The sequence below is a fragment of the Echinops telfairi genome, unplaced genomic scaffold (assembly GCF_000313985.2).
Source record: "Echinops telfairi isolate 266 unplaced genomic scaffold, ASM31398v2 ScPeMD7_12;HRSCAF=54, whole genome shotgun sequence".
Classification (NCBI taxonomy): Eukaryota; Metazoa; Chordata; class Mammalia; order Afrosoricida; family Tenrecidae; genus Echinops; species Echinops telfairi.
The window spans coordinates 22,225-34,014 of NW_022103909.1; the positions used below are offsets into that span (position 1 = coordinate 22,225).

The 11,790-nt window shown below is 56.6% G+C and overlaps 2 protein-coding genes across 2 annotated transcripts in view; both read right to left on the bottom strand.

The window, feature by feature from the left end:
• Nucleotides 1–2,162, bottom strand: part of PFDN5 (prefoldin subunit 5) — a 4,103-nt gene extending 1,941 nt beyond the window's left edge. Inside the window, exons 1-5 of the mRNA XM_004711336.3 lie at nt 1,973–2,162; nt 1,688–1,790; nt 1,397–1,428; nt 533–607; nt 310–415 (exon numbers count right to left, since the gene is read on the bottom strand). Of these exons, the coding sequence (XP_004711393.1) occupies nt 310–415; nt 533–607; nt 1,397–1,428; nt 1,688–1,790; nt 1,973–2,044 (388 nt within the window). The 5' untranslated portion in view covers nt 2,045–2,162. The remainder of the gene's footprint in view (nt 1–309; nt 416–532; nt 608–1,396; nt 1,429–1,687; nt 1,791–1,972) is intronic.
• An 888-nt stretch (nt 2,163–3,050) lies between these two features.
• ESPL1 (extra spindle pole bodies like 1, separase) overlaps nt 3,051–11,790 on the bottom strand; it is a 23,118-nt gene continuing 14,378 nt past the window's right edge. The window contains exons 18-31 of the mRNA XM_004711338.4: nt 8,739–9,730; nt 8,015–8,363; nt 7,732–7,893; nt 7,171–7,384; nt 6,843–7,036; nt 6,215–6,342; nt 5,961–6,083; nt 4,908–5,063; nt 4,630–4,800; nt 4,410–4,514; nt 4,136–4,251; nt 3,922–4,005; nt 3,635–3,799; nt 3,051–3,379 (exon numbers count right to left, since the gene is read on the bottom strand). Coding sequence (XP_004711395.1) covers nt 3,178–3,379; nt 3,635–3,799; nt 3,922–4,005; nt 4,136–4,251; nt 4,410–4,514; nt 4,630–4,800; nt 4,908–5,063; nt 5,961–6,083; nt 6,215–6,342; nt 6,843–7,036; nt 7,171–7,384; nt 7,732–7,893; nt 8,015–8,363; nt 8,739–9,730 — 3,161 coding nt within the window. The 3' untranslated portion in view covers nt 3,051–3,177. The remainder of the gene's footprint in view (nt 3,380–3,634; nt 3,800–3,921; nt 4,006–4,135; nt 4,252–4,409; nt 4,515–4,629; nt 4,801–4,907; nt 5,064–5,960; nt 6,084–6,214; nt 6,343–6,842; nt 7,037–7,170; nt 7,385–7,731; nt 7,894–8,014; nt 8,364–8,738; nt 9,731–11,790) is intronic.

Sequence of the window (11,790 nt, forward strand, 5' to 3'; positions counted from 1 at the left end):
GTTGCTACATCGCACCCTGACTGAGCCGGTAAATCTTTTTAAGAGCACACAGCCTCATCATCATTCTCCCTTGGAGCACCTCGTGGGTCTGAACCGCTGACCTTGTAGCTGGCAACCCGTTGTACCACTAGGGCTGCTTAACACTCAACCAGCCAGCTAAGACAGTGGGCACATCGTAATAAAGAATAAGACATCAACATAGTCCCCAAAGAGACAAAGGTGGTTTTAACTGGCATTGCAACCCGTGCTCTTTCTCATGGAGGTCCAAAGTCAAAAGCAGGGTCAAGTGGACTCCCCGGCCATGCTTACCCTGTTTCACGGCGTGCTTTTCTTGCAGGGCTGGCTGGATTTTCTCCATCTGCTTGGTGAGGAAGTCAATCTTCCTCTTGAAGAAGTCCTTGGCATTCTCAGCTGTCTGCACAGACCAGAGGTGAGTGGGGCTAAGAGTGGACCTCACTTGGCAGCACCTTAGAGCGCTCCCTAGATTCCTTTTCCCTGTTCAGAGGGGTACCTCACACGTCTTCCCACTCACCTTCTCTACATAGTAGCCTGTTCCCACATCGATGAGCACATGGTCCACGTCATGGAGCTTCCCGGGGACATACATCTGACAAGGAAGGATTAAGGGGAAAACTAGGCCAGCATGAGCCATGACTCTGTCAGCCAGTTTGGCTTGGCTTCCAGGACCCCCCTTTTCTGAAATGCTCCAAGACACACCCTCCTGGCAGCTTTTGTTCTTTCTTCCCATGAGCCTTTCCAGAAAGCTTACATCCAGTGAGGTTTCCTACTGCTCAAGTGTGGGAAAAGTCGGCCAGATTCCTCACCCTCCACGCCCCACCCCTGCCCCGTGCACTCCTATCCACGGACTGGCTAATTCCTAATGGCGTCGATGTTCACTATTTAGCCATTCCCAACTACATTGCTAGCCCTGCGTCTCCCTGGCTGCCTGTCAGTTCCCAGACTGCACCTGAAAGCCGTCCTGCTGCAGCTTGCTCCCTCATGCCAATTACTCAAGAGGTGGGCCAGTCCTGCTCCCTAGTGACAGCACACCGTTCAGCGGAAATTGAGGATTAAGAGACATTCTGTCCTTCTGTTTCTATATTCTATTCTTCTATCAAGGTGACCAGCAAACGTGTAAGTCACCCATTCTCTCTCACCAATGTCATATATTCAAACCATGGGAAAACTATCACACTTCAACACTACACATTCCTTGATACTCACAGGACATTAGCTGGATGGTGGCCCCGGGTTTGCTAGGGGCGCTAGAAAGTGTGGATCCTAAAAGGAAGGTGCTCAGAGCCATGGGTGGGCTGTGGAATAATCACCGCCACCCCCTTCTCGTCCCCAGGGAGAGGAAAGCAGAAGGCAGGGCGCAGTCCAGAGGAAAGGATACAGAACTCGTCAACGGGACAAGCAATTCTTTCCCTGCGAAGGCAATGAAGACAAACACCTGGCACACGTCGGCAACCCCGAAGTTAACGAGATGAAAAGGGCCCGAAAACAGGGTGACAGGGACAGCGGTGACACTTACACACAGACACTCCCGGCCTACTCACGCTACAGGCAGAGGGTTCCTGACGCCCAGTCAGGAAGCAGGGGTTGTTTTCTCGCCCCGGGTTAGGAAAACCCGCGCGGCCCAGCGGGTGTGCCCCCTGCCCATCGCCCCCGCCCGCCTGGCCCGTACCCTCGTTGGTCCGGTTCAGCACGTTCAGACAGTCCTTGGCTTCCACATACTTGGTCTGGACCACCTTGAGCTGGGCGATGGACGTGGACAGGAACTCCACTTCCTAAGAGACGGGGAGCGGGTCAGGCCCGGGTCCGGGGAGGGCAGCGCCGGCCGAGAGGGGCGGGTCCTGGGCGGAGGCTGGGGTTTCGCCGGGGAAGGCAAGCCTCCCAGGCGGGGCCGGCGCGGGCCGGGGAAGTAGCCCGAGCAGCGCAGGTGTGAGGCGGAAACGAGGCCCGTTCCCACCTGGTCCAGCTGGTTCTTGAGCATTTCTAGCTGCGGCAGGTTCAGCTCCGTGATGTTAACCGACTGCGCCATGTTGGGAAGGAGGACTAACGGAGGGAAAGCCGGCTCGGCGAGTGGCGCTCTAGCCGTCCGCCGCACATCTCTATGGCTGCGCTCGGCGGCTCTCTGCGCCTCACGGCTCTATGACCCTCCATCCCGGAAGGGCAGAGCGGCGGGAGGCCTGTCCCGGGCGTGCGGAGAAGGGAGGACGAACCTCATGTTATAGAATAGCCTGAGCGTGGGCAAGCAAAGCGGTCGCAACAGGACTCCTGCCCTCTAGGAGCGTAAAGATGACAGGGACTCAATATTGCTACGCGAGGCGTGCAGCTCCACGTGGTGGCCGGGACTGACAGGCCAGGAGGAAGCTGGTTGGGCGGCGGGCGGGGCCACGTGACGGAGGTGCGGTCCCAGGCGGCTGGGTGGTGGGCGGGCGGTGCGGAGGCCTTGCAGGCGTAGTGCCAAGCGCCGTACGAAGGGCCCCCACCCCGTGTGTGTGTGTGGGGGCTTTCATGTTGCCGTGCCACGTTGGGAGCGATGCCACCAGTAACTTTGCACCCTGGCAGGGGCCACCCACGGTGGGAAGGTTTCAGAGGCGCTGCCCAAGATTGACTGGGAGGACGGACAGACGCCATTCGCGCTTCAGCGAGTGGTCTAGCTGAGGCGAGGACAAAACACAAACACCGGAAACCCGCACGAAAACGCTGCGCAGCACGTGGTCCTGACAAGTGTACCAGCTGGACCCAGGAGAACAACATCCACTGAGCAGGGGCAGGACCGCAGGGTCGCAGCTGGTGCCACACGCAGGATAGAGGCACGAAGGCCATTGCCAAGGCTGAGGACTATCCGTCCCTTCCTCGGGCCGTTTCTGAGGATTCTGATGCTCCCCCCTCTTTCAGCTCTGTCAGGCCAGCTAAGCTAAGCTAGCTGGGCTCTGTGGTTTTTGGACATGAACTCCTCCTGCATGCTGTTCTCACTCCCTAAGTACCATGTCGGAAGTGGGGCAATCACCTTGTCTTCAAGAGTTCTCAGACAAGTTATGTAAAATAGCTTAAATAACATCTTTATTATATTACAGTTAAGTCACAAGGAGAGGTTTGTGTATAAAAGTGGGGAAATCTCGAGCGAGTAAGGAGGTCAAACAGTCACAGGGCTCCAGTTCCACTGTGTCACCGGAGAGAGACAGGCAGGCCATAGGCTACTGGGGCCGCTCCAATCAGATACTTGAGCCGGGGAGCCTGGCGGGCCTGGGTGACGTAGCAGAGAAGGGGGGCCCCTGGGCCTGCTCCGAGCCAGCCCTGCAGCAGAGCTGACGTGTAGCGGTCGATGTCACGGTCAGTCACATCCCAGAGGTTTCCCAGAAACAAGGGGCTGGGAAGAGACGGCAGAATTCTAAAGTTACGGGCTCTGAAACAGACTACATAGGAAAACATGACTGGCTGCTGCAGGGAGGTGAGTCCAGAGGACTGGACTGAGAAGGAGCGCCCTTGACCCACAGTTCTAAGGGCTAATAGTCCAGGCAAACCAGGAGGCTAAGATGGGACAGAAGTGGGATGTGAGAGTGAAGGCTGCCGGTTCTCTTGGGGCGGGCCCAAGAGTCTGAAAGCCCCGAGAAGGGCCACTCACCAGCCAGCCATGATGTACTTGAGCACGATACCAGCCCCTTCCAGGTCCCCATGCACGGCCAGGGCCGCACTGCTGCAGCCAAACACCAGGGACACTGCCCGGCAGCTCAGCCGCAGGACAGCCTGACCATCCAGGAAGCGGGCACCAGCACCGTGCCCAGCATAGCTGTGGCAGAAGGGGGTGAGGAAAGATTATTCTTGCCCTCCAAGCACCAGTCTCTGCCCCAGAGCAAACCACGGGGTCCCATCCTGGGTGGCCCCGCCCCCACCTCTGCCCCAAGCACTCACATATATAAGTCATGCTCTGTCAGGGCCGCCTGCACCTGCTCCAGGCTGGGGACTGCTCCGATCACCCCTCTCCAGCCAGCTTTGCTGCAGTGGGGATTGGGGGAGAAGGCAGGACAAAGAATCTAAGGATGGCATATGGCAGGGTCACATGGCAGAGGGGGCACTGGGTCGAAGGTATTCTACAGCACCTTTCAGGCTCAAAGGGCCTCCTGACCTGCTAAAAGTGGCTCGGAATTGCTCCTCGGTGCTGGGCAGGTTATTGTGAGGATTCAAGACGTAGAAGGTGCTGCGTGCATCAACGCCTTGGCTCAGCACGGACGAGACCCCGGACTGAGGAGAAGACAGCGGGATTCAGGAGCCTGGTCTGGCCAGCACAGTGCACTCCTCACTCGTTCCGTGACCCCCTCACACCTCCAGAGCCCCTGGCTTCTGTCTTCCAGCAAGCCCCTCCAAAAGCGTCACCCCCAGGATCACCTCGGGAGCCCCACCTCTTTGGTGATAGAGTAGGTGAGCAGGAAGCGGAAGGAGGGAAGACGGGTGAGAGACAGTCCCCGGAGGCTGGGCATGCTCTCCCATGGCAGCTTCTGCAGGTCCTGGGCAAAATGTATTCAGAGGTTGCTGTCTCCACCCAGGTAGGTATCCATCGAGGCAGAAGGGGCATGGGGTGGGGGATGGCGCCCACCGCCCCTCCAGCCTGCAGATCCTCACCTTGTCTAGCACCAAGACAAGGTGCCCAGTGCCTGGCACTGTCGGCACCTGTAAGCGTCCCACAGCGTCACTCAGCAGCTCTCGAGCTCGCTCAGGCTGGGCTGGGCACAGCCTGTAGGCCAGGGCCTGAATGTCTTGAGGCGCAAGAGCACTGGCCCCACTGAGCAGGACCTGTAGGGGATAGTCACCACTGCCATCACCTGCCCACCCACTCACAGGGGGCGATGGTTGAATCCACCATCTGGCAGCTGCTTCCCCACCCTGCTCCCTTCACTCACCTGCAGCAGCGTGGCATTGGGATATTTCCAGCCACATTCCTGCAGCAACGCCAGTAAGCGGGAAGCCTCCTGGGCTGGGCCGGGGTCCTCCCGAGATGGCAGCAGCAGCCCCCGCCAGCAGCCCAGCACATACTTCTCTAGGGACGTGATGAGAGCCTGGCAGGGGCAGAACAGGACACCAAGGCTTCAGCCTGAGCAAGCTGAGTTTCCTGCCCCACAGACACGGACACTCTGGGTTTTGCAAGGGGTAGTATTTGTCTTGGCTGTCTTTCTGCCAGTCACAGAAGGCAAGATTACAGGGGTCCTCAAACTTTTTAAACAGGGGGCCAGTTCACTGTCCCTCAGACCCGTTGGAGGGCCGGACTATAGTTTAAAAAAAACAAACAACTATGAACAAATTCCTATGCATACTGCACATATCTTATTTTGAAGTGAAAAAAACAAACGGGGCAAAAACACCCGGCGGGCCAGATAAATGTCCTCGGCGGGCCGCATGTGGCCCGTGGGCCGTAGTTTGAGGACGCCTGGGCAAGAAGCTAGAAACATGCTGGGAGAGCACAGCTGGTCAGAGGGCTACTTATCACTGTTTTAACGAATGAAAACCAGCTGCCGTCAACTCCATTCCAGCTCAAGGCGACCCCGTGTGTACCTGAGTAGAACCGGGCGTCAGATTCCCATGGCTGGGATCTTCTGGAAGCAGGCTGGCAGGCCTTTCTTCCAATGCCCCTCAGGGTGTGTTCAGACCAGCAACCTTCCCGTTAGCAGCCGCCCAGAGTAGTCTGACAGGGAGGCCAAAGCTGGGAAACGGATGCTTACGGGGGCCTCCACCCCTTTCTTGTTTTTCCTTGAACACCTTCCTAACCCCTCCACGTGCTGGCTGGGCTCACGTTTAAAGTTCTCCTCAAGTAACAACACATTTTATTTCTGCCTTTCTCACTCAAAAATGGGACTAGAGGAAGCTAAGCACCGAGCTGGGGCCCCTGAGAGAAAAGACGCCAGCACCCTGTGGCCCCTTCCCTGGGCAGGTCTGCCCCCAGGCCCTGGCGCACACACCTCCATCCTGCGGTCCAGATCAAGCCGCCCCAGCCACCATTCTCGCTTGTCAGTGCAGCCGCTGTTCTCTTTCTGCGCCTTCTGGATGGCGTCAAACTCCCTCAGGGCCGAGCTCAGAGGAAGCTTTGGGGGATGAGCAGGGAGACTCCTGTTGGTCTGCGTGACGGTGATCCCTCCACCCCCTGCCCACAGAAGACCAGCAGCCTGACCCAAACCCAGCCGGCACGGCCACCACCCCAGGCCTGGGAAACTACCTTGCATTGAGCGGTGGGGATCTGCACAGTGACCGGGGGGCTATCCTTTTCCAGCCGGGTCAGCAGGAGGGTGTTGCCCACCGTTCCAGGCTGGAGGGTGGCCAGGGCCAACACACACACCGTCACCCCTGACATGGAGGACACACCGAGTCATCTCAGCAGTAAAAAGGAATTCCCTTCCTTCCCTCGCTCCTGCAGGAATCCCGACCCTATCCATCATGGAAGGCAATCCAGAGGTCTCCCCTGGCCCACCCAGCTACCTGCGGACAGAGCCCAGCTCTCCTACTTCCATGTGCCTCTTGAAACCCCCAACAAAGGCCCTCCCACAGTGAGGCACAGCAGGCATCTGTTACCGAGCTTCAGGGCGACCCCGGACTGCTGAATCCAGCCCCACAGAAAGACACTGACCAACTCTGCCTCCAAGTGGAGGTGTGCAAGCAGATGATTCCCAGAGTGGAGGTCTGCCTGTCTGGTGAGAGAGACAGAATGGCTAACGGAGGGAAACAGCTAACATATCACATGTGCCTTTCTTTCCGTGTGGCTCCTAACTAAAGCCTTTCCGGACTCCCTCCAGCTGCCCGGTAAGGACATAGAGACAGAAGAGCAGGCCAGCAGCCTGCCATGGTACCACTGGGGATCAGGGCCAGGCGCTCCTTGAAACACTCCTTCTCCGGCTGGGGGAAGCGGCCAGAATCGGAGGCTCTGAAGGAAAAGAGGCGCAGGATGCGGGCCAGGGGGACAGTTCCAGCCGGCTCCTGGAGGCTCAGCCCCTTCAGCTGCTCTGCCACGTCCAGAGGTCCTCCCTGGGACTTCTGGGCTTTGCTGCAGGCAACACAGGTAGGGGTGAGCTTCCACACTCCTTCGGCATCTAGACCCTTCCTCCGATCTGTCCCAGCCTGGGTCTCCTCCTGCTCTTAGGAAGGCTCCTCGTAGTCCTAAGGATGGCGGCCACTCACCTGAGCTGCCTGTGGAGGTGGGTGAGCAGCTGGTGGCGGCAGGTGATGGAGACAGACTCGGTGACAAGGCAGGCAGTGGCATAGGGGTCACGGTGACCCAGACACAGGGCCAGGAGGCGGCAGAGGTGGGCATAGAGCCCACTGGGAGGGCAGTGGCTGACCCCACGGAAAGCAAGGCTCAGTGAGTCACAGAAGGCATCCAGGGTGGAGAGACCTGGAGGGACATAAGACACAGCTCCAGATGCAGCCCTTCTTTCTGCCCAGCCTCCGTTACCACGGGTGCTGCATGAGTGACTTAGAAGTGGCGTGACTATCCCCCACCCAAAGCCCTTGGGGTGGTCGGCACTTTGCAGGAAAGGAGACAAAGGTCAGAGCGTGGAAGCAATCTAGCGCACGGCCGCTGGGGTGAGAGTGCTGGGGGTGAGAACCAGGCTCCAAGGCTACTGGGCCCAGCCTGGGGCCCCAAGCCTGCACAGAGGGAAAAGGCCCTAGGATCAAGAGACCTAGAGGCGCGTGCCCTCTCCATGGAACCAGTGGTCAGGCAGGGGCCAGCATACTCACCGATGGCTTCAGGGGCTGAGACAGTGCGGAGCCGAGGGCCCAGGGCGTCGTCAGGCTCCTTGTCTGGGCCCGGTGCGGGCAGCTCCTCCCTGCTGACGTCCCGTCGCAGGACCTCACACTCTCCCATGGCAGCCTCAGGTCCTGGAGCTGGTGCCTTCCCACCTGCCAAGGAAATGCCTTTCTTCTAGAGCTCCCTCCGGCCGGCTGCCCCTACCACCGACACTAGTTACCTCTCAGCTGCGGTCCCAGGACAACCCCCAAGTAAGTCACCTCCCCTCCGTACCTGAAGCTGCGTCTTCCCCGTCAGAGCCCCTGAGGACCTCAAAGCTCATTTCCAGTCGGCTGTTGGCCAGTTCCTCCTCAGGGATGGCCCTCAGGGTCTCGGGGCCTGTCACCTCACAGTGTGCAGACGCCACCTTCTTGGCCCTCCGAGTCCTGCCACTCCGGCCAGGGGGCCCAGGGGCACTAGCTGGGGCCAACATCGCCGTAGTCTTTGAACTCGAGCTCTGCCTGGTCTGGCCCCGGGCTCGGGCCCGGCCCCTCGAAGCAGAGCCCCGTCTCTTTGGCTCCTCAGTAAGTCGTGCCCCTGTTGAGACAGGGTCTTCCAAGTCACTGTCATCACTGAAGGTCACCTGGGTGGGCGGGAAAGAGACCAGGGCCAAGGGGGCTCAGTGGCAATACACCTTCTGACAGCAGGTGGCGCTCTAGAGTCACCCCCTCCCCAAGCTGAAGCCTTGACCTCCCAGAGGTCTCCCTCCCTCCCTCCATCAGAGATGGTGCAAGGTGGGACAGGAGGGGACAAAAGGATGAAAAGGGAGAACAGAGTCAAGGAAAGTCTTTCCAAGGGAAAGAAAGGCCACTTTGATCAAGGTCTGGCAGTGGAAGACCCCAGGGTCGGCTAGGTAGTGAGGAAGGGCCCCCTGGGCCCTGGGCTGGATTCCATGGAGACACCTGCCCCGCAGAACTCTTCCTCAGGACAAGGCCCACCCACCACCGCCCCACCTCACCTTGAGGCGCGTCTGGATCCTCTGTTGCACCCTGGGGGCCTTGGGAACCTCAGGCTTGCTCTTCTCCAGGAAGGCTTCTTCAAACACAGTGAAGGGGATGCCAGGGCCAGCCTGCCTAACCCGGCCCAGGGGCTTGGGTGTACATGGCGGTCCTCCCCGGTCCAGACCTTTCAGAGAGGCATTATGGGATGGCAGGGTGGCAGGGGTCACCTTCTGGCGCCCTGATCCCAGAGGCTTCTTGCTCCGAGGCTTGACGGGCTCTGAGCCAGGGAGATCCTTTAGTACGGGTGGCTGCCAGTCCCAGGAGTTGGCAAAAAGTTGGGCAGTACAGCAGCTGAGGCCAGCCAGCTTTGCAAGGGCCTGCGTCAGCAGCAGGCTGGCTCGCCAAGGCTCCAGGAGGGGGATCCTCGCTGCCACAAACTTCAGCCCTGACTCCAGGACCTTCCCCAGGCTCTTCTTATCTGACGGCTGGCTCAGGCCCTCCAGGGCCAGCTGTGTATACGCTTGAGCCAAGAGCTCGTCCAGGAGGCTTGGGGCAGGGGCAGGGGGGGCTCTGTGACTCAGGGAAGCCTGCAGGGCTTGCGCAAGGCGCTTGGTGGCCGAAGGACAGCCCTTTAGCACAGCTTGCAGCAGGTCCAGACCCTGGGTCTGATGGCCCATGGCCAGCCTCACCCCTGCTGTGACCAGTGCCCAGCGCAGACAGACGGCCGAGAGGACGGGGCTGGCACAGAGTGGGCAGTCACAGGTGGGGGCGTGGGACAGAAAAGCAAGGCTGGGCTGGGGTTTGATTTTCAGGATCGGGGAGGAGACAGTGGCTGGGGCTGTGGAGCCAGGCTCCTTGGCCACAGTGGCCACGAACTCCAGAGCAGGGCCTTTCAGGAAGAGCTCCTCCTCCGGGAGCTCTGGAGAGCGGAGGGCCCGGGTCTGCCGCTTCCCCTTCTGAGGGCGGACCTTCTTCATGGAGTCTGGGTGCTGGGCCAGCTCACAAAACTCTGAGGAGAAAACAGAACAAGAATTATAAGACTGAGAGAAATGGTACCAAGAGCCTCTTGGACCACTCCAGGGCTTAGCCCTCTGCTAACTGTGCTGTTTACAAACCGCATCATGCTTAGTAGAGGCTCAGCAAGAAAGACCTCCAACAAGGTAACAATGGACAAGTCTAAGGGCAGAGCAGGACCAGGTTGTATTTTGTCCTGTGGCATGCAGGGTCACTAAGGGTCAGAGCTGACTCAAAGACTCCTAAAAACATCAGCAGCATGCTAATTCGGGCTTAGTATTTTTCTTCCTACCTAAAAACGGACCCACATGAACTTAAAGGCATCCAAATTGGCAAAGAAGTAGTAAAACTCTGTAGATGATAGGATCCTATAGAGTAAAGCCCAAAGGCTCAGCAAGAAAATCACTGTAACTAATCGAAAGATTCAGCAACGTGGCAGGGTATAAGGTCAATAAAAATCAGCCAGATCCTATGTACTAACAAACAGAGGTCTGAAATGGAAGTCAGGAAAATAATACATTTGCAAGTCACCCGAAAGGTGAAATATTTAGGAATAAATCTAACCAGTGAAACAAGACCTGTACGCAAAAACAATAAACATTTACCTACAGGAACCAAGAAATCTACACAAATGGGAGAATATTCCAGGCTCATGAACAGAAAGATTTAACACAGCCAGTACTACTACTGAAATTGATTGGTAGATAAAGATTCCAGTAACATTCTTTAAAGAGATGGAAAAGTGAATTCTCAACTGTGTAAGGAAAGGAAGGAGGTCTCCGATAAGCAAAGCTCTACTAAAGAAGAGAGTAGGAGGCTTCACACCTCAAAACCTACTACTCAGCCACAGTAGTCAAAACAGCCGAGCTCACAAGTACATCCACCAGGTGATCCTACGGATCCTACGGATCACCTGGTCTTTGACAAGGGCCAGAGCACATTAAATGGGGGAAGAGGCAGTCTCTAACAAATGGTGCTGGCAAAACGGAATAGCCATTTGCAGAAGAATGAAACAGAACCCGTATCTCGTACCACATACAAAAACTAACTCAACATGGAACAAAGACCTAACTGTGAAACCTAGAACGATACAAGATCACCAATGAAGAAACAGGGATGACTGGAAGGGGCCGGATGCATAGTATAGGTAGTAAACAGCAGAACATAAAAGGGTGACTCCTGAAAATTAGACAAATTAGGGCTTAGTCAAAAGACTTCACCAAAAGTAAAAAGAGAACCCACAGAATGGGAATGAATTTTGGGTGATGACATCTCAGACAAGACTCATCTCAAAAATCTAAGGAAGACTTCCACACCTCACTGAGGAAAAAGACAAATGACCCAGTTTAAAAGTGAACAGATGATATGAACAGACATGTCACCAAAGGAGACCTGCAGGAGGCCAACAAATATATAAAGAAATGCACGCAATCATTAGCCATCGAGAGAGGAAATCAAAATGAGATAGCACCTAATCCCAGCATGGGGCTCAAAGTTCAAAAAAACTGGAAAACAATAAACACAGACGAGGGTTGTGGAGTGACTAGAACCCTCCTACACTGCTGTGGGGACTGGAAAATGGTGCAAGCACTGTGGAAAGCGGTACAGCAGCCCAGCAATCGCTCTACTTGTTGACGACCTAAAGAAGCCAGAGCCATGGCATGAAGAGGCCTACATGCACACTCGGGTTCACTGCAGCAGTGCTCACGGTAGCACAAAGATGGGAGAAACATAAATGCCCACCAGTAGAACAATGGATAGCTAAACATTGGTACGTACATACGACAGAATATGAGGCAATGTTAAAGAATCACATTGGATCTGTGAAACACCTCATAACACGGACGAACCTGGAGGACATCATGCCGAGTGAAGTGAGTCAAAAGGAAAAATCTTGTATGAGACCACACTATAAAACATCAAGAAAAGGTTTTCGCACTGAAAGCCACATACTGTATGGTTACCAGGGACCGGAGGGGCAGGGAGGGAAGAGCAGTCCCAGGAGAGCAGGTAGACAGGTACTACTTGAAGGAGAGACAACTCAGGTGAAAGGGA